Below are 24,285 nucleotides of genomic sequence, written 5' to 3' on the forward strand. Positions count from 1 at the left end.
TCATATAATTATGCTTGTGGTAATTGCACTGCCTGCTTGGCTGGTATAAACATCCAATAAATGTATGATGAAGACCCCTGCTACTATCAGCACCTACTGTCTGTATAAAGTATGGACCAAAGCCCAAACTGGAGGTGATAACAAGAATGAACCAAAACCACAGCCAAGAAATGCGCATGCTCTAAAAAGGCGGACCTGAGGAGGAGCCATGCTAAACAGTTCTTGGAACATGTAAACTAGTTTGGGGAAAAGTTTAAATATGCATAATTGTTTATGAATATGCAGTAGGCTGATGCAATAGAAAAGGTATGTAAAGGGTGTCTCCAAAATAGCAGGTGTGCTCTTGGCGGAATGCCAAGCACCCAGCCATTAAACTTTGCTTTATTTTTGAATCCCATTGTCCTTTATTAAACTTTTAAATTTTACCAGGAGAGTGAACCTTGTTTTTCACAAGAGTAACACAGCAACTTTCATTTTTCCTCCACTTAATCACATTTTGAAAATGTTTGAAAGAAGATGTCCAAAGTTCATGCCCAAGCTCCTCAAAGTTTTAAACACAGCATCTTACAGCTAGGAGAACACTGTTTATCTTTTTATTTGTAAACCAAAGTTTGAAATACCTTACATTACACTTTCATTTGTATAAAGAAACATAATTCAAGAACTGAAAGAACAATGTGCCACTAAAAGTTAAGGACTATATTTTTTTAATCTTTATTTTAGAAAAGGTTCTATAAGTATGATGAATTTAAGTTGTATTTTCAAGTCAACTATCTAAGCATTTAAATTATTTCAAATTAAATGCAAAATTGGAAATCCAGTCACAGATGAGGCTATAGAGTTCTGCTCAAGATTGAAGAAGCCTACCTATGGCAGACACAACTGAACACTCACAAGTTAACTCAGTCTGACCCAGCCATAAATCCTGCAGATCTGAGTGACACTGCTGATTAGGTCAGTTTGATCTACTTAATATAGACTCTCTCTTTCTAAGAAGAATATTAACTAAAGCTTCCAGTTAAGCAATAAAACCTTTCTAATTAGCAACAACAACAAAAAAAAATTACATGCTTGCTCTGTTTCAGGCACTTTTAAGATCATAGTTTATTTGCTGCAGGTAAAAAGCTAGTATACAGATTAAGGGATCTCCTAAATTTCAACTCTCAAGTTATATACCATCTAGTATTCTTACTCTGAATATTAACCAAAAAAAGTTTCTAGACACCTGTAAGCCCCACCATAAGTCTTCATTGCTATGCGGAAAAAAATACATAGATTGATGCATAATTTGTTCAATGCATATTTGCACTGTGAAACAAATGGGACCTAACAAGCAGTGGCAGAAAGACAATTCATTTTTTAAAAGACAAAGTCTTATATATATATATATATATATATATATATTTACAATAGTGTGCTAATCAGCATAATTTGATATAAAAAATAAATATAGCACAGCATCCCATTACAGAAATGTTAATAATCTGAGCTGCAGTCATTACTTGCTAACCATTTAAATGCAACACCTACTAGAACTAACTTTTTGTTTTTAAAGTGTAAAATAAATTGAGAGGTTTGAGACAAATAATTTGTGTACAAACAAACATAAAAACTGCAGTCAAGAATTGTGCTGGTCACAAGCCTCTTCCATAGAGAAGGGGAAAAGAAGACAAGGAAAAAAAAGTACAAATGATGATATGATGATGGAAAGTGGTCTCATTCTATACAGTAATTCTCAAAGACAATGCAGAGACTTAGAATACCTGGATGGCAAACTATAGACACTGGAAACAAACAGCTTTTGCATACATGCTCTTTATAGGAGGCCTTTTTTTCCATCAAATGGCTGATGGCAAATCAGCGGCACCAGGTGTAAAACTTGCAAAATACTAAGATGGGGCAGTTGTTAATTTACAATTTGAACTATATATACAATATAATGGAATGCATCCCATCCCAAAATGGGTTTATGAAAAAACTGGACCTTTCAACACTAGCCTTATGACTCAGATATAATTTTAATGTAAACATAAGTATGCAGGAGACTTTAATGAAAAGTAAAATTTATGGGTCATTTTACAGGAACTATTGAAAAAGCTGCTTAATGGCATTTTTGCTGTTATTTTTGTTAGATATAATTGAAACAACATCTGTATATAAAATGTCCTGACAGATACTTCAACATGAAGCTTTGGTGATTTTAAAAGGCCCTTCTTCAATCTGTTAGGAATTGTACTGCAGAAGCACTGATGAATGCACACATCTGTGTCAGCTGAGATTAGTGATCCAACTGCATGCGCATTTCCTTCTTGAGGTATTTTCCATGTTAAACCACTTCAATAACAGTAAGATGAAAAATACACTAAACGAAGTATTTCAGATAACTCAAAACTGAACAGGAATTAGAATGCCAATATGGCAGTAAAATTTTTTTCTGTTGTTTTTTAATGGGAAGGTCTCTTGTACCAGCAGAATCCTGTATACAGATGGAGAAGGAGGGAATTCACCACATCATTTCTATTAAACAAGAGTTGGTTCATCATGTGAGAAGGTACAAATTACAGAAAACATGAATAGTCAATAAAAGAGAAACAACGGGTTTACATGAGAGAAGAGAGAACACTTTGGTCTGAATGCAGTTATTTTGTGAAAGCTGCTACAACAGCCCATAGAACCTCATTCATGTTGGCTTTCATACATTCAACCTCAGGGTCTAAATCTAGAAGCTGCCGCACTCTCTTTGTGGCTAAATCATACTGCTCATCCAGAAGGGGGGCAAAAGCGTTCTCCAGAACATCTGAGGCATGGGCTAAATAAACAAGTGCTAGCAAGCGCTTCTCCATGCGGTGGGGGTCGTTCACCCATTTGTCAAGAACTGCTTCTTGAACCTTCTTAATGAGGCGCTGCTTGATATTGTTGTTGGTGAGAGGGTGTGTAGTCATGTCAAAAAGAAGGAAGTTTTGTTTTTCTGTGGTCAGTACACCTTTCTCCACTAGATTTTTCGCTAACCGTTCACGGACATTTCGCAATTGATAATGCAACTTCAATGGGTTCCACGTTTCACCTAAAAAAAAAACCAAGAAAAAAGCCAAGAGTCAGGCAAAATTTAAACTGCATTATTACAGTTATTCTTTTCCCCGCCTGCTGCAGAATGAGCTGTCAAGTTAATATAGCTTAATTACACTAAGATATTGTACCCATGTCAGTATTGAAAGTTTGGACAAAAACTACTAAGCCATGTGTCCTGGGTTGTAAGATATGTGTGTATTCTATTTCCCATCTGTTAGAGGTGGGGCAGTTATCTTAATAACTGTTAATTGGGAAGCGTTCTTTATCTCTTCCACAACCAGTCCTCCCTCTGGGGAGATACAGTCTGTTAATGGGCCATTGAGTCTCACTGCATGACTGATAAAAATTACATAATCCCATTGTGAGAAGCTCCGCCCAGAGGGAGGAGCCAAGCATTCCTACCTGGATAGAATCAGAGATTTGGAAGACCACAAGCAGCAGTTTCCCACTGGATTCCCAGAGGAGCAGCTGTCTTCTCCACCAGATTCCCAGAGGAAGACCAGGCCCATCTACACCACCTCTGGACCTTCAGAGGAAAACTACACCCTTCTACAGGATCACTGCTTCAACAGAACCACATCTGTCACTCCAGGAGGACTGCAGCCACCATTCAATCGGACTGCTACCAACACCCTGACTAACAGGGTGTCAGGTCATATTCTGACTCTGTCAGTAGGTTTGGGTTTTTTTTTGTTTGTAATATTGCATTTTTATTTTTAATTTTCATAGTAAAGAAGTGTTATTCCTATTCTCATATCTTTGCCTGAGAGCCCCTTAATTAAAAAACTAATAATTCTGAGGGAGGAGGTTTACATTTTCCATTTCAAGGAAGGTTCCTGCCTTCCTTAGCAGACACCTGTCTTTTCAAACCAAGACACCATGTCTTGATTAGGGATATGATAAATAACCACTCTTGTACTGAAGGGAAAGAAAAAAACCCATAAATCCCCAAAACAAACCACCAAACAAAGCACCACACACAGCTATGAAGAAAGAGTTTAAAAAAAGAGCATCTCCTCCAATCTTGTCCATTAGTCTGCTTCCAGTCTTTTATCAAATCAGAAGCTGGAAGAAGCATCATTGCCATTCTTTCTGCCACAGGGATAAGCAACACTTGCACTATATGTCCTACTCCTCTATTTGTCTTCTCCACCAGATTCCCAGAGGAAGACCAGGCCCATCTACACCACCTCTGGACCTTCAGAGGAAAACTACACCCTTCTACAGGATCACTGCTTCAACAGAACCACATCTGTCACTCCAGGAGGACTGCAGCCACCATTCAATCGGACTGCTACCAACACCCTGACTAACAGGGTGTCAGGTCATATTCTGACTCTGTCAGTAGGTTTGGGTTTTTTTTTGTTTGTAATATTGCATTTTTATTTTTAATTTTCATAGTAAAGAAGTGTTATTCCTATTCTCATATCTTTGCCTGAGAGCCCCTTAATTAAAAAACTAATAATTCTGAGGGAGGAGGTTTACATTTTCCATTTCAAGGAAGGTTCCTGCCTTCCTTAGCAGACACCTGTCTTTTCAAACCAAGACACCATGTCTTGATTAGGGATATGATAAATAACCACTCTTGTACTGAAGGGAAAGAAAAAAACCCATAAATCCCCAAAACAAACCACCAAACAAAGCACCACACACAGCTATGAAGAAAGAGTTTAAAAAAAGAGCATCTCCTCCAATCTTGTCCATTAGTCTGCTTCCAGTCTTTTATCAAATCAGAAGCTGGAAGAAGCATCATTGCCATTCTTTCTGCCACAGGGATAAGCAACACTTGCACTATATGTCCTACTCCTCTATTTCTTAATGTTTACATGCTTTTCTCCCTTTCTGCCCCCACTGGATGAAACAGTAACATGCACTGTGTGAGTGTAGGTGTGTGCATTACACACAGGCACATGTTGGACACAGGCTTTGATGGTTCAATAAAAATTTTCTCTATTTTTTTTTTTTTTTTTGTAAAGGCAGGAGAACTGGGTACTTCAATGTGTGTGCTTAGAGGAGGGAATTTTAAAAGCACAAAATCAGCATCAACAACTACTGAGAAAGCTAAGGTTGCCAGATGAAAAATTGTTTGCACCTGGTGGGTTAATACAATGCTTATTCTTCAAAACCCACTGGCCTATGGAACTGCACAATGTTTATTCTGTAGGAAGAAAAACTGGAAAGCAACCAACCCAATTGTGCCAACTTTTGCCAGTTCACCAGGTGGTCAAGTATGATTTTGGGGTCGCTGACCACCAGAGACCACCAAAGAGACTCCCAGGACAGAAGAATGTATGCGTAATGGGGAGGGAAAATATGTTAATGATTTCAGGGAAATGGTTATCATATGTGTGTTTATTCCAGGAAAATCAATGAATATGTATGTAAAATATAGTATATAAACAGGAGCTTTTTCTGTACTCAGCATGCACAATTTTCAGAGGAGATATTCCTTTGTGCATCCAACCTAATAAAGAATGCCTGCTTCTTAATGCTACATTGGTTTTAAGGAGGTTTTTTTAAACCGATTTTTGGTAAGAGTTTTGGCGACTCCAGATAGGACCTACTCTTGGATTTCAACTGATCCGAGGGATTGCAGGACCTCCAGCTGGCACTGAAAGATTGTTGGGGAGAACATGCAATCCCTGGACCAAAGGAAATCAGAGCAAGACCCCTGGTAAGAAAAAGGCATTCTTTACTTTAAAGGTGTTAACCTGCACATAAGGTGCAGCAAAAGCTTCACAGGGTTAAGTTTAAAGGTACCTAAGGTGGGAACAGGCAAGGTTCCTTCTAGGAGCTGCTAAATAATAATTGGTTTGGAATACCACATGGTTTAAATGAGGAATGGATCATCGAGTGAAGAGGGGGCATTCTGGAAAAATCCCCCCTGGGATGCATCTTAAAACACTGGGGAAAATTGTGGGAGGACCTGTCTTGGTTTGAAAGACAGGTGTCTGCCAAGGAAGGCAGGACCCTCCCTTGGAATGGAAAATATGACCCCCTTCACTCCAAATTATTATAATTTTGAAATGAAGGGGCTTTCAGGCAAATATATGAGAAAAGAAAGAACATTTCTTCACTATTCTTTACTAGTATGTATAAGAAGGCAAGCAAAAACAATGGCAGCAACAACAAACAAAACCAGAAACCCATTAACAGCCTTCTCTTGGCTGCCAAGCGCCTTCCCCTCTAGTGTAGTTATGGTCACAGACGGCAGAGGCACTGGTGGCTCCCCAGCCGGGCGGGGGGGTGTGGTTGTGTTTGAGGGTCCCAGGACGAGGGAAGAGATGAGAATCTTGACTCCATGTTTCAGAAGGCTGATTTATTATTTTATGATATTGTATTATAGTAAAATGCTATGTTAAAACTATACTAAAAGGAATAGAGAGAAAGGCTCCATCAGAAGGCTGGAAAGGAAAGGAATGGAATGATAATAAAATCTTGTGACTGCTCACAGCCTCGACACAGGTGGCTGTCATTGGTCATGAAGTAAAAACAATTTCACATGCTGGGTAAACAATTCTCCGAATCACATTCCAAAGCAGCAAAACATGGAGAAGCTGAAGCTTCCCAGCTTCTCAGGAGAAAAGATCCTGGCAAAAGGATTTTTCATAAAATATGTCTGTGACAGGGGGATGCAATAATTCTCCCACGGCTGCAGGGGGGGGCTGTGGCACGAGTTTGGCCGTTTCTCTCACGTGGACAATGGTGGGCGTGCCAGCAGAAAGGATGGGAAAGGGGCTTCCTTTACAAACACACAGGGACAGCCGATCCTGGTGCCCTCTCTGGATGGCAAAAGGAGATGTAGCAGGAAACCTCGGAAGCAGCAAGCTGGAATGGCCAGGATGAGAAAAATCCCGGAGTGGTAGATGAGATGTATCAGAAACTCCGCAGCTGTAGCTGGAACCATGGAGTGTCCCAGCAGGCAGGGGGTGAAAGGCTACAGTGTAGCAAAAACCCCGGAGCAGTGGCAGAGAAACGGCAGGGGCTGGGCAGTGGCAGCCTGGCTCCTGAACACGACAGGAAGAGGCTCCTCAGGATTTCTCAGTGGAGCTGGCTGGTCCCTGGGTCTGGGCTGAGTGGAGGGGGGCAGCCCCCAGCAGGAAACAAGGGTGTTCTTGGGTGCTGGCACGGCATGCACTGGTTCTGGGTTTCCCAACAGCAGAGCAGCAGAGAAGTAAGCCGGCAAGCCTAGTCACAGTGCCGAAGCAAAAGAAACAAAAAGAAACAGGCAAAACCCACAGAAGCAGCAGTATCCCAGGTCAGAGATACCAGCCGCATGGCCAGTCGAACAGCCTGCCTGGAAAGAAGGGGGCTGCCCCTCGCCCCGCCCTCATCTCTCTCCTGAAACCCCGGCCTGGCTCCCAACTCATCTCGATACTCCCAGAGCCAGGGAAGATGGGCAGGGAGGGGAGAGGGAGCAGCAGCCACCCCGGAAACAAGAAAAAATAGAACAAAACCCCCCAAAATTATATGGGATAACAAACCATACCTAAGACAGGACCCCTCACTCAGAAACAATTGGTTGAGTATTGTAATAGTTGGTAGCTGAAGTATACTTTGACATTTTGTATTGTAATAATTGGTGGCTGAAGTACACTGGCAATTTGTAAAGAAGGGGGACATTGGAAAAGGTCAGGGGAAATCAGACAGGAAACCAAAACCTGGCTCTTCAAACCATCCAGCTCATGACCTTAAGCAAAGATGAAGAATTTCCCTGAAGGGGATCAAGGGAATAATCCTCAGCTGAGCCTCTAGTTACATTATTGCTGGGGAATGAAAAGGTAAATTTTTAAATTGATATAGGAGCAGCTTATTCGGTACTGAATACATGCAGAGGAAAATTTAGCTTGGAACTGGTACGTGTTGTGGGTGTGACACAGAAGAAAGAGAACAAGCCTTTTATACAACCATTGCTATTTAAATTAAGAAAATGGTGGAGGACGCACCAATTCTTGTATAAGCCTGAATGTTCAATCCCCTTGTTGGGGAGAGATTTATTGGGAAAATTGAATGCTCAAATAACTTTCCAGGATGGGGAAATACAAATTCAAATACTCAAATCAAAAGCCGTTGAGGCAAAGATTTTTATGTTACAGGAATTAAACGAGGTAGAAGAAATCCCAGCAGAGGTAGAGAATGCTGTAACTCCACTGGCATGGGCAACTGAGATGCCTGGATGATCAAATGTGGCCAAATCAGTGAGGATTACTCTCAAACCTGAAGCCAGACCGGTAATGCAAAAACAATATCCTATTAAGTAGGAGGCAAGGAAAAAGTTGGAGAAGCGTATAGAAAAATTTTTAGAATATGGGTTATGGAAAAAGTGTGAATCAGAATATAATACATCAATATTACAAGTTAAAAAGCAAAATGGGGAATATTGATTTGGTAAGGGCCATTAATAGAATAGTACCTGATATTCATCCAGTAGCAGTTAATCTGTACACACTCTTGACAGCACTGAAAGGGGAATACAAATGGTTCACAGTGCTCAATTTTAAGGATGCCTTTTTCTATAGCACCTCTTGACCCAAATAGAAATTGTTTGCTTTTGAGTGGGAGAATCCAAACACTGGATGGAAGATGCAACTAACATGGACTGTGCTACTCCAGGGCTTCAAAAGAGCCCCACTATATTTGGCAATCAGTTGGCAAAAGAAATTGGAAAGGTGGAAAATCTAGACAGAACTTTACTACAATGTGTAGATGATATTCTGCCAGCAACCAAGACTGAAAGGAAGTGCCTCGATGCTACTGTTAAATTTATTGGGATAATCTGGATAGAGGGTGTCAAAGCAAATGGCAAAAATAGGCAAAGAAGCAGTAATATATCTTGGTTTTGAGACCTTGCAGGGATAAAGAAGTTTGGGAAGCAGCTGAAAAGAAGCCATTTGCCACACTCTGGAGCCAAGGACTATAAGAGTTCTACAAGCCTTCTTAGGTGTGGCCAGATGGTGTCAGTTATGGATAGCCAGTTATGGGGTACTGGTGAAACCCTTGTATGATCCTGCACTGAAAAATACTTGGTATGGACTCCTGATAGTCAGAGGGCATTTAAAGCCCTAAAAAGAGCCTAAATAGCAACCCCTGCACTGGGACTCCCAGACTGAACCAAACCATTTGAGTTATTTGTGTATGAAAGGATGCACCTGGCACTAGGGGTACTGGCACAGCATTTGAGGTCATGGAAGCAGCCTGTGAGGTACTTTTCCCAACAACTGAAAAACGCGAGTAAAGGATATCCCGGATACTTGAGAGCAGTGGTAGCTGCAGTGCTTTGAATCCAGGAAGCACAAAAGCTGAAATGAGCCCCACATTGTAACAACTGGTTTGGAACAAAAAGGAAGACATTGGATATTGCCAGTGGGATGCTGAAATACTAAGTTGCCCTATTGGAGCAATACAATGTTGAGCTTAAGGTAACCACTACTTTAAACCCAGCCAAGTTTCTCCAGGCTTCAGAAGAAGCCCAGAGACCTTTGTGCCATGACTGCCTGATAATCATTGAACAAGTGTGTTCTGGCAGACCATATCTCAAGAGTGATCCCATCCATGACCTGGAACTGGACCTGTACACTGGTGGGAGTAGCATGGTACAAAATGGAAGATGGGCAGCTGGGTATGCAGTGGGAATCTCGACCCAGGTAACAGAAGCCCAGGCTTTACCTTTTAACACATCCACACAAAAAGCAGAATTAATGACCTTACACTGAGTGCTAGAAATCACAGAAGGAAAAAGGATAAACATATGAACCAATTTAAAATATTTTTTTTGAATAATACAGGCACATGGAGCCATATGGAAAGAAAGGGGATTGTTATCAGCACAGAGGTCTCCTACGATGTTGCAGTGTGATGTCATGATTTGCCTCAGTTTCCCCTGGGTTTTCCCTGAAATCTCCTTCCCCAGGTGGGTTGTCAATCACCCCTCATTTCCCCACCCTTGACCCCTGCTGGGCACTGTCTATCAACCCAGAAATTCCAAGGAGAGCGTCCAGCAATTGGCAGGTTCAAAGGATGCTCTCCACCCCCTGGGGGGCCATTGGCCCACCCAGGTGTCCCTCTCACCTGAGACCCCCCTGGGGAGAAAACACCACAAGTGCCGCTATTTGGTCAGCAGCCGAGGCCAGACAGACCAAGGCAGTCCCGTCTGTAATATTGGTACACGCCAATACTACTGAGTACAAAGAAGAAATTAGTCAACTACTACAGGGTGTGCAGAAGCCAAAAGAAGTGGTACTGATGCCCTTGTAAAGCCCATCAGTTTGGAGACTCCCTATTTAATACAGGGAATTGGTTAGCTAACAAAACAGCTAAAGAGGTTACTGAACAAGGTATCTTTGCACTAATACCTAGCAAAAAGTCGAATGTCCTGGAACAAAAACCAAATTATAGTACTCAGGACAAGCAGTTAGCCCCATCATTAGAAGCTACAGAAAATCCCAGCAGATGATTGGTAACCTCATGTGGGCAGGTAATTGTACTTCCACAATTAATGTATAAGATAACAGAACTGAAACATCAGGAAACACATTAGGAAATAAAGAATATGATAACTAGCTTACGAAGGAATATAATAAGCACAAAAATGACAGAAATTAATAGATCCGTTACTGAAAAATATGGGATTTGTTTGCAAAATAATCCCAAGAAAGGAAGAAGGTTGCCTCCGGGGCTAGTAAAACAGGGGAATTCACCAGGTGATTATTGGCAAATTGATTTTGCAGAACTGCCCAGGCAGAATGGGGACTGGTACATTTTGGTATTGGTAGATACTTTTTCTGGATGGCCAAAAGCTTTCCCATGTTGCACCAGCAAAGCAAGGGAAGTCGCAAAAGGTTTGCTGAAATTAATATTTAATACCACTGGGACTAACTCTTTTAAGTCTTAAAAGGCACATTGTTATCAACAGATCATTAGGACTAGACTTGCATGTACATCCTTTCCAACCAGGAGATAAGGTGTGCATCAGAACCTGGAATTTTTGACCAATCCAGGAGAAGTAGAAGGGACCATATCAAGTCCTCTTGGTAACCTACTGTGGTGGGGCATTCTCCCTCCCCCTCCTCCTTTCCAGGCTTCAGTGTGATCTGAGAAATGCTTGTTAAGCTTTGGCCTTGAAAACAGCACCTGGGCTCAACTCTTTCTGAGCTTATCAGAAATACTGTCTGCTCCCAGGAATTGCTAACAAGCTCCTGTTTTCCTTATGACTAGCCTTGGAAAATATTCTTTTTGCCTGAATGGCATAACATTCTGTCTTGGGATGGTTTCCTATTCCCTGACCATCTGCTCTATGCCCTGAAATTGTTGCTATAGCTTTAAGGTGGGTCCGGGGGAGGGGGGAGCCTTGGGGCTCTTAGGCTCTGATGCCACTGAGACTACATGGAATAAATGAAGTGCCCTCATCACACAGTGTGCCTGTATTGGAAACCCAAACTGCCCCGAAATTTTGGAAATAATTACAAATTGGCCTGAAGGTGAAAACTTTGGTCTGACTGACCAAGAGGAGCAGGAACAGGTGACACAGGCTGAGGAAGCACCACTGTACAACCAACTGCTACAAGAAGAAACACACTACGCTCTTTTCACTGATGGTTCCTGTCACATCGTAGCAATGAACCAAAGGTGGAAAGCAGCTGTATGGAGCCCCACATGGCAGGTTGCAGAAGCTACTGAAGGAGAAGGTGGATTGAGCCAACTTGCTGAACTCAAAGCTGTCCAGTTGTCCTTGGACATTGCAGAAACTACCTCTACACTAACTCATGGGTGGTAACCAATGCTCTGTGGGGGTGGCTGGGAAGCTGGAAAAAGGCCAATTGGCAGCGTAGAGGAAAACCAATCTGAGCTGCTGAAGAGTGGAAAAACATCACTGCCTGGGTAGATAAGCTACCTGTGAAGGTCTGTCATGTGGATGCCCACGTCCCCAAGAGTCAGGCTAATGAGGAGCACCAAAACAATGAGCAGGTAGATCAGGCTGAAAAAATAGGTGTCACAGATAGGTTTGGATTGGCAACACAAGGGAGAGTTATTCCTAGCTCGATGGGCCCATGATGCCTCAGGCCATCAGAGCAGAGAAGCCACCAATAAGTGGGCACGAGACCAAGGGGCGGATTTGACCATGGACAGTATCTCCTAGGTTATCCATGATTGTGAGATGTGCGCTGCAGTCAAGTAGGCCAAGCAGGTGAAACCCCTGTGGTATGAGGGAAGGTGGTCCAAATATAAGTATGGGGAGGCCTGGCAGATTGACTACACCACACTGTCCCAAACCTGCCAAGGCAAGTGTTACATGCTCACAACAGTAGAAGCCACCACTGGATGGTTGGAGACCTACTCTGTGCCTCATGCTACTTCCCAGAACACCATCTTGGGCCTTAAAAAGCAGGTCCTTTGGAGGCATGGAACCCATGAGAGAATTGAGTCAGACAAGGGGACTCATTTCAAGAACAGCCTTATCAACACCTGGGCTAGGGAACATGGCATTGAGTGGGTGTACCATATTCCTTATCATGCACCAGATGCTGGGAAAGTTGAGTGGTGCAACTGACTACTAAAAAACACCTTGAAGGCACTGGGTTGGGGGACTTTCAAAAACTGGGAGATGCATTTAGCCTGGTTGGCTCCACTAACTGAGCAGGCCCTGCCCAATCCAAACCCCTACATACAGCAGATGGAGACAAGGTTCCGGTGGTACATGTCAGAGGTTTGTTAGGGAACAATGTTTGGATTAATTCTGCCTCGAGTAAAGACAAACCCATCTGTGGGGTTTTCTTTGCTCAGGGACCTGGTTGCACTTGGTGGGTAATGCAGAGGGATGGGGAAACACATTGTGTACCTCAGGGGGATTTGATTTTGGGTGAGAACAGTTTGTAATGTTGGAATGCCTATGTACCACTGCTTGCTGAATGTCACTGCCACTATTTGTAAATAGTTATATGGATATATCTATAGATGTGTGTGTTTAGAGGTGAAGTGTATTAATTTGGGCATTAAGCAGACGATATGGAATAAGGGGTGGAATGTCTTGGGGTGGTCTGCTCTATGCTCAGAAACGGTTGCTATAGCTTTAAGGTGGGTCCAGGGGAGGGGGAAGCCTTGGGGCTCTTAGGTGGGCTTTTTTCAAAGCCTCACTCTCCGGTGTCTGTGGTGCCATGTGGCACTAGCTTAGGCAAGAATATTTTTTCCCTTTCCCTGGCCTTGGAGACTGCAATGGCAATCCTTCAGCAGTTTTTTTTTTCCTTGAACTGTTCAGTTTGGTTTTGATCTGAGATCAGAGAGAACAATCGACAGGAGATGAATCAGCTGGGGACTGGTGGGACAGTGAAGGGCTGCTCTGGCCAGGCCCCACACCTCGGAACAGCTGAACCAACAAGAGAAAGGACACCAAATCCACCAGCTTCATCTGCTGTGAGGGAGTCATCATGACTTGGCATTTCCTAGCTCAGGCATTCTGACCTCCAAGGAGGCCTTGCAGGCCCTGTGCCTGCTACAGGCACCCACACCAGAGATTCACCAGGTTCTCATCTGTTTGGACTGAACTGCTGTGTGAACCCTTTGGGTTTTTTTCCTTCCCTGAGACTGGAGCTGGTGCCATTTTTTTTCTCCCCACCATGTGGCCAGCCATTGTGGGGTTTTTTCTTTCCCTGGCATTTTGGGTTTTTTTTGTTCTGGTGTGTGTGGGGGTAAGTTCTGAAAATTCAATATCTAGCATTTATTCATCTTTTTTTCCTCTGCTGTGTGGGGACTCTGTCAATAAACAGTTGGTTTTTCCACTTTCATCCACTTTTTTTTTTTTTTAATTGGTGGAAAGGGATTGTTGGAACCCTTTTCTTTATAGGAAACACTCATTTCCAGAGTGTTTTTCTCCTAAATTTGTCTTTAAACCAAGACACATTGCTGTTCTCACACTTTCAAAGAAAGCAACAACTCAAACTATGGCCAGGATAAAACATTGTTACAACTAAAGCCCACTCTCTTGCAACCCTAGAAACAGTGGTCCGAAAGGAGACCCTTTGAGCTCTCCTGGAATGCAGCAGGCTCTGACCAGCAACGTCCCTCTGAGTGGGACATCTCTCAGAGCCAGCAAACCCTCAGGTTTTCTATACTTGGAGGACCACCGAAACAAAACATATCCTGGGCCAATATCCTCACTTTTCAAGGCCAGATCCTTCACCCATCAGGAGATGCAAAAGGATCCGAAGTGAGTATTCACTGACCTCTGAGGGGAATTTTTCACAGGTACCTTCCTTGCACTGACTGTTTCTGCCTGGGTGCACGCCCCTGCACATATGCTATAGCAAAGCTGAGAAATACTGCTTTCTTAGATGTTTAAGTACCTCAGATATCCAAGTAAGTTAGGCCTGTCTGTAAGGTTTAGTTATAAACTTACTTAAATGCTGCTAAGTATTGTTGCTAAGTTGTTAAACAACTTATAAGTTAAGTATTGCTAAGTGTTCTTCTGCTGAGTTGCTATGTATAACTTTGAAGTTATAAGTTAGGTTAACTGCTGTTAAGCGTTATTCCTCTGTTAGATTGTTATGGTTAAGCTATAAATTAAGTTATAGGTTAAGTTAGGTATAAGTTAAGTGTTTTTCCTATGTTAAATTGTTAGGCTTAAGGTGTAAGTTAAGTTAAAGTACTGCTAAGTTTGACTGTTGTTAAACTTTTGGGCCATGTTCCTTTTTATCCTTGCCTCTACTCTTTTGACACACATAGCCCCCCACACCCACACATCCACACACAGCCCCCTAGATAGTTCATTTCTGGTTTGATTGCCTAGATTTTGTTTGGTTTTGTTGTTGCTTGTTTTCCTTTGTTGTGCCTTAGCTGTCTTATAAGTAATAGACTCAATCTTGCCAATGAACTTGTCATGCTTTGTTGATTAATATTAAATCTGACTTTTGCTCATACCCTTGCCAGCGATTTTTTAAGCAATTACAAACTCTCATCCATAACACCTACACTGCACTCAAGGTAGAAGGATTCAAGCACTGGGTTCATCACACATGGGTAAAGCAATCACATATTGTGAACTAGTGGATAATCTTTATGCATGAAAATATGAAGGAAACAAGATTAACTAACACTGGGAAGTTTTTTATTTTATTTCTCATGGGGGGAATTTGTATTACTTGGTTTTCGCTTAAGAGTTTTGTAACAGGTTGATTACCAATACCAACCTCTGCAGAAAATCCAGTTCTGTGGGGTGTCTTAGTCAGCAAGCTGACAAAAATATGGGAACACGTGGGAAGGAAATAGTACCCATGCCAATTGGGCAGGGATAGAAGGAGAATAAAATGGACACATAAGAATGATACTCTTGAGAATTGCAATATCTCAAATTCAGATCTGAGAATAATTTTAGGAACTATTTATTGGCTGACAGATTGCACTAATACACCTTGGGGATGTCAAATACCAGAAGTATGGAATAGACCTCAAACAGGACAATGGGAATATATCCAGCCAGTTCAGTGGTGTCTAGACTGGGAAGCGAGTCCAGGCCTCCCTGAGGACCCCTTACAGGTAGGTATAAAATATCCTGATTTAATAAGATCAAGGCAAAAGGATCCAAGGACAAAGGAAAAGTGGAATTGCACTCAAATATACATTTGTACTAGTAGGAATCCTGAGGTACAGCAGCTCATGACTGTAGCCCAGGCTCAAAGGTTGGGATGTGTTTGTAGAAATTATTCTACCTTTCTTAATGACACCTGGTCTCACCTAACAAACAATGAGACTTGGAGAGATATAGACTGTCAGCAGGACACAGTAAAATCATTAGGACAAGCAGTATGGATAGGAAGTAATGGAATTTGGACCACACATTTGCCCTTGGGAGAATCAAGAGTGCAATGGACACTGAGAGTATTATGTCCCTTGTGGAAAGAGTCACCCTTGAGAACCTGACTATGGAGGAAAGTTAAATGTGACAAAACTTGGAAACATCCCAGTATGGGATCTATAGTGGGATGGATTTTAGAATCCATCTTTACTCCCCAAATATCTACCTTTAGGAACAGACTAGTCATTCAAATTTTGACTCTACAAATGGAAACTTTAGTGAATGTAACTAAATTGGGGTTGTAGCAGGATGTTCCCCTACCACAGGAGGGTTTATCTGTTCTGCCTATCAGCTGGTGGGATAGCTCAGGGCATCTCCCCCCTCGCATGAATTTGCTAATTGGTGAGATAATGCAATCAGGACATCTGTCCAATAGTGAGTTATTTCTGGTGCCATGAAGGTGGCATTCCTAGTTGGCAATATCTTGCCATGAGAGTGAGATTGAAGGAAGATAAGCTTGAATTTCTGACTGACAGACACTTCACTTTACAAACTATAAAAGCTACACAAAACTTTCACAAAGCAGACATCTTCTGCACATTCCCTGGAAAAGTGTGGGGCTTTTCCCCGAAGTTGGGATGCCTATGTCGAGGTTACTTTTCCGGAGGTTGAATGAAAGGACTCTATGTGTACCCCATCATCAATTGGTGGTAAGTTACATTGACTCCTAATCTTTACTATTTCTTTGTTAGCTGTACCCTTATGTTGTGCACTATTTTATGTAATCTACTAGTAGTTCTTTGTTTTTAACCTGTGTGATAAGTAACTCTGTTTAAGGCCTTTTGTCTGTTAATCTTCTGTCTATTCAATAAATAACTAATTTTTTAATACACCTGATCAGCCATTCTTGAGAACTTGTAAGCCAGAGTGATTTAGGTGCAGGTCACCTGAGTAAAGCTGCTGCCAAAAATCTGAACTGAAGGCAGGGCTGGTCTAAAGGCTCTCACTTGAGCTATAACAAGGGTTTACTGAAATAAAGGAACAATTGCAAGACTGGCTTTAGACCTATTGCTGTTTAATGAACATGGAATATGTGGTTATGTGAATTTTAACAATACTTCTTGTGTGTACATTCTAAATGTGACTGCTAAATTGGATGATCAGATAGAGAGGATAAAATTGGTTGCTGCATCTTGCAGAGAATTAAGGGCAGGATTAGAAAGTAAATGGTTGAATAAAATATTTAAATGTCACAGACATATTTTATGAAAAATCCTTTTGCCAGGATCTTTTCTCCTGAGAAGCTGGGAAGCTTCAGCTTCTCCATGTTTTGCTGCTTTGGAATGTGATTCGGAGAATTGTTTACCCAGCATGTGAAATTGTTTTTACTATCATTCCTTTCCTTTCCTTTCTAGCCTTCTGATGGAGCCTTTCTCTCTATTCCTTTTAGTATAGTTTTAGTATAGCATTTTACTATAATATAATATAATAAAATAATAAATCAGCCTTCTGAAACATGGAGTCAAGATTCTCATCTCTTCCCTCATCCTGGGACCCTTGAACACAACCATATTTAAACACTCGGATTTTCTCTGACTGGTTGGTTAACCTCATGCTTGCAAAGTATAATTGTGATCACAGTAATAATTGTGATTACGATACTTGCTTTAAGCTGCATAAAACCTGATTGCTAATGCAATGCGAGGAACTTATATGACATTAGTAAAAAAACAAAGTGAGGCTTATGAAGGCTTGAAGGGAAGATTAGCTTCATTAGCTTCACAAGCTTCAAAGGAGGGAAATGTTGCGAGATGAAAAATTGTTTGCACCTGGTGGGCTAATACCATGCTTATTCTTAAAAACCCACTGGCCTATTGTGACAGGACCTTTCACCCCTGATACAGCAAAAGCTTATTTGTTTTCCCCCCATGGCTCAGTGAAGTCAGAATAGCTTGCCTTGTGGTGAATTATCTCAACTGAAAAACATCGTTAGCCAGCAATAAACATCCTGCCCTGAATTCAGGGGAAAGGATAAGCAAAGATTCGTGACTGACAGACACAGCGCTTATACAAACTATAAAAGACCACTATAACTTTCATAAAATCAGAAATCTCTTACACACTCTGAGTGTGTGGGGAGTTCTCCTCAAAGTCGAGATGTCAGCCTCAAGTTACTCTTCTGCAAGTTGAGTGAAAGGAGACTTCTGTATGCCACTATAATTCGTTGGTAAGTTACATTGGCTCCTAATCTATACTGTTTCTTTGCTAGCTGTAACATAGGTACCTTTATTATCGTGCACTGTCTTATGAACCTACAAGTAGTGTTTGTTTTATCCTGTGTAGTAAGTAGTCTGGTTAAAGTTTTATGTTTGTTAATCTTGTGTCTATTCAATAAATAACCCATTTTGTAATAGACCTAATTGGCCATTTTTAAGAACTTGCAAACGAGAGACATTTGGGGTGCAGGCTGCCTCAAACAGAGCTACTGCCAGAAATCTGAGACAAAGGCAGGACTTGTCTAAGCTCTCCCATCTCCATTCATAACACCTATGGAGCTCCACAGTACTTATTCTGTAGGAAGAAGAACTGGAAAGCAACTGATGCCTAAAGATTTTTAGCTTTCTAATATATTTTTTCATGTATTTTTAGCTTTGTAGACTGCTAATACATGGTTGAAGCTTCTAACATTTTTCCTACCCTTTTCCCATACATTTTAGAACAATAAGCTAACCTTCTAACACAATCCTGAAATACTGTTTAGTCTTATTTTCAAGAAGAGAACCTACAACAAGGACATTTTCTTTTCCAACCAGAATCTGAGAAGACACAGCAAGAAATGGGGCAAAGAAGGCCCTGGACCAATTCCAATGGGGCAGTACCTGGGGGAAAATTACCTAACCAAATGCTCTTCTAATTGGACAATATTTGATAGGTATACCAATCAACTAACCTTATAAAAATTGTAGAAATACTGTATCACACATGCATATCACCATATTGTGCACCTTGAAGGCTTTTGATTAAATATTTGTTTTATGTTATAATTTTAACACTGTTTGGAAAAGAGCTGTGTTTTATTTCAGGCAACAGTTTTGGCACCACCAGACAAGACCTTTGGGACCCTATGGAACATCTCTGAATCAAGTTACATTCTGCTGGAAGCTCTTCTGCAGCACCTTTTAGGAGTTTCCTGTGGCAATCTGCGAGGCTCTGTGAGTCCCGATCCCACACAGAAGCAGAAGGTAATATAAAAACAATTCATTTTTGGTAATTGTGCTAGCAATTTTTGTTTTTTCCAGAAATAGGCAGGTTTTGGGGACTGGAATATGACCTTTTTGTGGAATCCTTTTGGTTGTGGTCTTAGGAGGTCATTTGTTTGTTCAGTCTTTGACGGTTCACCCCAGCACAGGGAGGGGCCCTGGAGGTCTCACTTGAGGCTCCTAGAGGCTTTTCTCCTCTTTTCGTTTTTGCCCAGGGAACCACAGGTTAACCCCAGCTTGGCTCAGCTTGTGGAAAAGGAGGGAGGGAGTTGGGGTGCTGAACCATGCTTGGTTCTGAGACAAGAGTTTTATAGTGCAGCAAGAAATACCCAGCTCTAGTGGTGGTGCCCAGCACCAGCTACCAGCATCACAACCTCGGGTATGCCGGTTCTACTCCTGACTCAGGGAAGTGGGGTTTTTTCCTCTCTTTTTTTCCTTCGCCCTCTCCAGTCAGAGTTTAACCTGGTTTGGCTCGCTTTTTCATAATCCGCGCTGCACAGTTTTAGTCTCCTTGTTGCGTGTAGGCAGACATTCCTCCCCACAGTGGCTCAGGTGAGCTGCAGTGAGCCACATAGCAGCCGCCATCTTGATTTTGTGGAAAGGGGTGTGGGGGAGGAGTACGCTCTGGACCAGTGCTTCCTAGACTGCAGTAGCCTGCTCATGCTGATCTAAGTGGATGGTGCACAGAATTAGGAATTTGACTTGACACTTCAAGTCAGTGGGTTCAACACATGCTCTTGGAAGTGTTATTTTTCTTTTCCTTCCCCTGCCTAAAATAGAATATGGGGTGTGGGCTTTCAAAAGATGAAGAAATTCCTGATAATTCTGCCTTAGGTTTGGCATTATGACATTAGGGGGCATTGACTGGCTCTAAGACATCACTTGAAAGCAAAGAATTAATTAGGCTGTCTATGCAGCCTTGGCCTTTACATAATTTGGAGGGAGGAAAGGCTTGGCCATGATATGGAACCCCAGAAAACATTATGGTATCTCAGCTTCTGTCTATTCTCCGCCATGAACAAAGATGGCAGGAAGTTCTGTATTCAGAATTATTTTTACTCCTTATAAACCACCCAGAGTAGTGAAAATGTTATGAATCAAATTAAACTCTGGTGGAGCAGCAGCCTGTTATGGTTTTGAAAGGAAAGAAAGAGAAAGAGGAGAAACAGTGTAAAGAGCCCCTAGAGAGCAAAATCTGTGTCAGAGATCCAGATATATTAGACTTAGGTTTATTGATAGCTCTGAGTTTGAGGGGACTGGGGAATCAGGGACCCGCAAGAGTGGCTCCCGGTGCACCACCACCTCTGCTGCAGCCACAACCCATCCCTTTGCAGCCACCGCTGCCGCCACCACTGCCTCAACCTGCTCCTTTGCAGTTGCCGCTGGTCCTTCTGCAGCCTTTGCCAGGTGGAGCTGCCCAGCTGCGCAAACATGGTCATAGCCCAACTCACCTCCTGCCCCTGGGACCCTTCTATGCTGCCCACATAGGAGATGGGGATATGGGTCCTGAGAGTGCTACCGGGGTGGCTTGTGTGGGCACTGCCATTGTGGGTGGAGGTGAGGTTGGGGGTGGAGTCCCACATTGCCCGTGCTGCCAGGGGTAGCTCCAGCCCTGGCTCTGCTACCTTTGTTACAATCCTGACTGCCACCGCCAATTGGTGGTGACCTCCCCAGCCCCACCTGAGCTGCCCACAGTAGCCCCACTGCCTTTGCTACTGCTGCAGGGAGGGGCTGGGGGCAGGGACCAGCCCACCCCAGGGGATGACTACCTCTCGTGGGCGGTGCAGCTGTAACTGTCATGGTGGGTGGTGCGGACGAAACCCTCTGCCAGTAAGGGTGGGGGTGGGCCTGCTGCGCTGCCCACAGTCCAGGGCAGGGGTGACAAGAGCCTGGCTCCCGCAGTGGGATGGGCCATCCCAGCTGCTTCACTCTTCCCTCCTGTCTATGCTGCTCAGGTTGAGGGCGGTAGTCCATGCTGCAACAAAAGGGGAATGAGGCGGTGGGCAGGAGCCTGGCTTTCCCATCTGCCCCTCCCTTCTCCCCCACCTAGGCAGCCTAGGGTGGGGGAGTGGGATCCAGTTTTGGGCCAACAGTTTGGTGCTTCCGGGGTGGCACTGGGTGGAACCTGGCTCGTACCCGGTGGGGGTAGCTCTGATTCAGTCAAGTGGGGAAATGTGATAAACACATATTATAGTTTTGGCTTTTGCAAATATTAAAGTGGATGCTATATGCCATGCATAATGATATAATGTTTACTTTTACAGAAGTAGCTATAGTTGTGAAATAATAACTAATGCTTTTATTTTTGTAGCTAACTGGCAATAATTAAAATAACTCAGACATGTTTGTGAAGTAGCTGATGTTGATTTAGAGTTCTTGTGGTTAACTTACTGTTATATGTATTATGGTAATTCGTGCTGGTAGAGAATATATAGATGCATGAAATATGTCCAAAATATAAAATTCTAAAACACACTAGCAGGGGAAAAGGAGTTGCTTCACAGGGTGACGAAATCGCAGCTGGCAGCAGAGGAGGAGGTATGCAATTAACATACAAAGAGAACCTAGACCAGCACAGGAGATGGTCATTCTCACTGGTATGAACAGGAGAATGCCCAGCGATGATGGCCCATGAAGATGTCCAACTTAGATAAACAGAGCCATCAGGGACATACATCTGAATACCAGATTCTGGTAACCGAAGAATGAACATACATTGGTTCCCGGACAGGGTTTTGTCCAACACAGGACAGAGAAAGGAAGCAACATGAATATGGAGAACCCTGAAAGGAGACAAAGAGACTCTGCCACGGCCTAGAAAATGAGCATAAGAACGGACTCTGCCAAGCAGTATTCGTGAACTGTGGGGGATTTGGCACAATAGAGGTCGAATCTGTGTTCACCCAGCTCCGAACCCAGGGTCGGTGCTGTCCTTGATTGTTGGCTTTCGGGGCTGTATATCGGTCGCAAATAAATTCTATTTTTATTTTTATTAAATTGGCTGGATCGATTTTTACCTATAACAATCTTGGTGGCCTTTCCTGATGTGATCTGATTTAGGATTCCAAGGACCCTTCTCCCAGCCCTGGCAGCACCCCGCTGATTTCAGCGGCCGGACGGGATTGGGAAACCCAGTGGAACCAATCAGAACCACAAAGCAAAAGCCAGAGCCACAACCAAAAATGGATAAAATGGGCCCAGAGCTCTTGGGAAAATCAGAGCGAGGTCTCCGAAGCTGCAGCAAAAATTTTTTCACTCATAAAAACTACGTGCATGAAGAATCCACGCAGGAAAAAGGACCATAAGTATTGCGTGGTTGAGTGGGGTGTGATCAAGTGTGTGTGTGAGGCGTGACACTGTCACAAAGCAAGTGTGGACCCCAAGATCGCAGTTCCACTCTTCCGTGAGGAAAGTGGTCGGTTGAGGGGGAAGCGGACGAAAACTCGTTTTCACACACAAAAACCTGAACCTCGGGGACTTTGGGGGATTGATCATGGGCAGGATCAGAGAGGGGAAGGTAAGTTCTCCAGCGTCGGGGAACTGGTGAACCTCTCGGATTCGGGGAAAAGGAAAAGGTAAAAACGAGAGCTCATTACCAGCCAAAAATCCACAGATCGGTTCGCTGTGCGACTAGTAGACTGGTAATATTTTTTTTCCAAAAAGGGGATCAGGACTTAGACTTGGTACCAGGAAAAGTTTTTTAGGAATTCTTTTCTAGCTCAATGAAAGGTACGTATGTTAAGGGATTTTTAGAAAAAGCCTGTAAAATGGGGCAGAAAAAGAGCAAGATTCAAGGAAAAACCCAGGGTAAATCAGAAAAGGAGGAGAGGTATTGTTTGTCTGACATACCAAGAAATAGTCCATTAGGATGGATGTTAGAACATTGTGAAGATTGCCCTGCAAGATGGAGGAGGTTGAAAGAAAGAATGATTCACTATTGCATGGAGAAATGGGCAAACATGGAAGTTAAGAAATATCTATTCTGGCCCATGTTTGGCACCTTTGAAAGAGGGACATGCCGAGCTTTAGATGAGTTTGTGTCTGAGGAAAGTGGACCAACAAGTGAGGAAAGGGAATATGCTAGTACCGGACTATTCCCGGTCAGGACCTACAAAAACACAATGAACCCTGGTGAAACATGGGAGCCTTTAGATAATCTACCATCCACCCCCTTACCCGACCCCTCAAGGCCAAGTTCCTCTCCCTGCACCAGTAAATCCTTCGCACCAGCCTGTGCAACCACAGGCACCGCCACTGGAAGCCTTGCCTCTTCAAGGACAGGCTTCGGTGATGCAGCACTCACAGGATCAGTCCCTGCCCCCTCCTCTCCTGCAGTGCAGTATTGCATTTTATTTAAATGGTATGCTCTGTCTCACCCTTCCAAAATGTATGGTATATCCCAAGCCTGTGGTCCTGCCCTGAACCATTATGTACCTGTAATCCCATTGGCCCAAGTCTGATTCCGCACCCACTTCAATCTCCCTCTTAAACTGTGCCAGCGAAATCAGTCGCCCTCTTAGCCTTTCCCCTCTCTTAGCCCTTCTTCCCCCCCTCATGCCCCTTCCCTCCCCTAGGCTCCCCCCCCCTCCCCCTTTCCCCTTCTCCCTCAGTAACCATGCTGTTCCCGGGGATGGGACCCCCAATAAACCCTCATCTGATCAGCACCCTCAGAAGCCGTGTGGAGTCTCCTTGCCTGCCTGCTGCTGCCAGCCAACTCACAGCCTAGGGGGCCCTCCGGGGACACCCCGGCCCCCCCCCCAAAACGAACTGCAACACTGCAGCAGGCAGAAAACACAAGGCACACTCTTCCCACCAAGGAAAGTGATTCCCCACTGGCTAGCAGAACGAGGTGAAGGACCCGAAAGGTAAATGTGGATGATAGCGAGGACGAGGAAGGTCAGCAAAACCTCTTCCCACTGTGGGAAGTTCCAACTGCTCCTGGAATCATCGGGTACGTAAACGTACCGATCAATTCCAGAGATGTGCGAGCATTTAAAAAGGAGATGGGGAAGCTAATGGACGATCCAATGGGAGTAGCAGAGAGGCTGGATGAATTTCTGAGGAACAGCATATATTCATACGATGACATCAGTGCTATACTAAGGTGGCTGTTCAATGCTGAGGAACAGGATATGATAAGGTCAGCTGTAATAAGGGACTGGGAGCATAGAA

The 24,285-nt window shown here is 43.2% G+C and overlaps 1 protein-coding gene across 1 annotated transcript; it reads right to left on the minus strand.

The window, feature by feature from the left end:
- Window positions 1–1,086: 1,086 nt before the first annotated feature.
- LOC121360466 (Golgi phosphoprotein 3-like) lies at window positions 1,087–20,696 on the minus strand. Its single transcript, XM_041480317.1, has 3 exons — window positions 20,565–20,696; window positions 18,585–18,669; window positions 1,087–3,064 (listed from the first exon to the last, which is right to left on the minus strand). Exons 1-3 carry the CDS (start codon window positions 20,694–20,696, stop codon window positions 2,640–2,642), a joined length of 642 nt encoding a protein of 213 aa, XP_041336251.1. The 3' UTR covers window positions 1,087–2,639.
- Window positions 20,697–24,285: the final 3,589 nt, after the last annotated feature.

The sequence above is a fragment of the Pyrgilauda ruficollis genome, unplaced genomic scaffold, assembly GCF_017590135.1.
Source record: "Pyrgilauda ruficollis isolate IOZ18807 unplaced genomic scaffold, ASM1759013v1 scaffold502, whole genome shotgun sequence".
Lineage (NCBI taxonomy): Eukaryota > Metazoa > Chordata > Aves > Passeriformes > Passeridae > Pyrgilauda > Pyrgilauda ruficollis.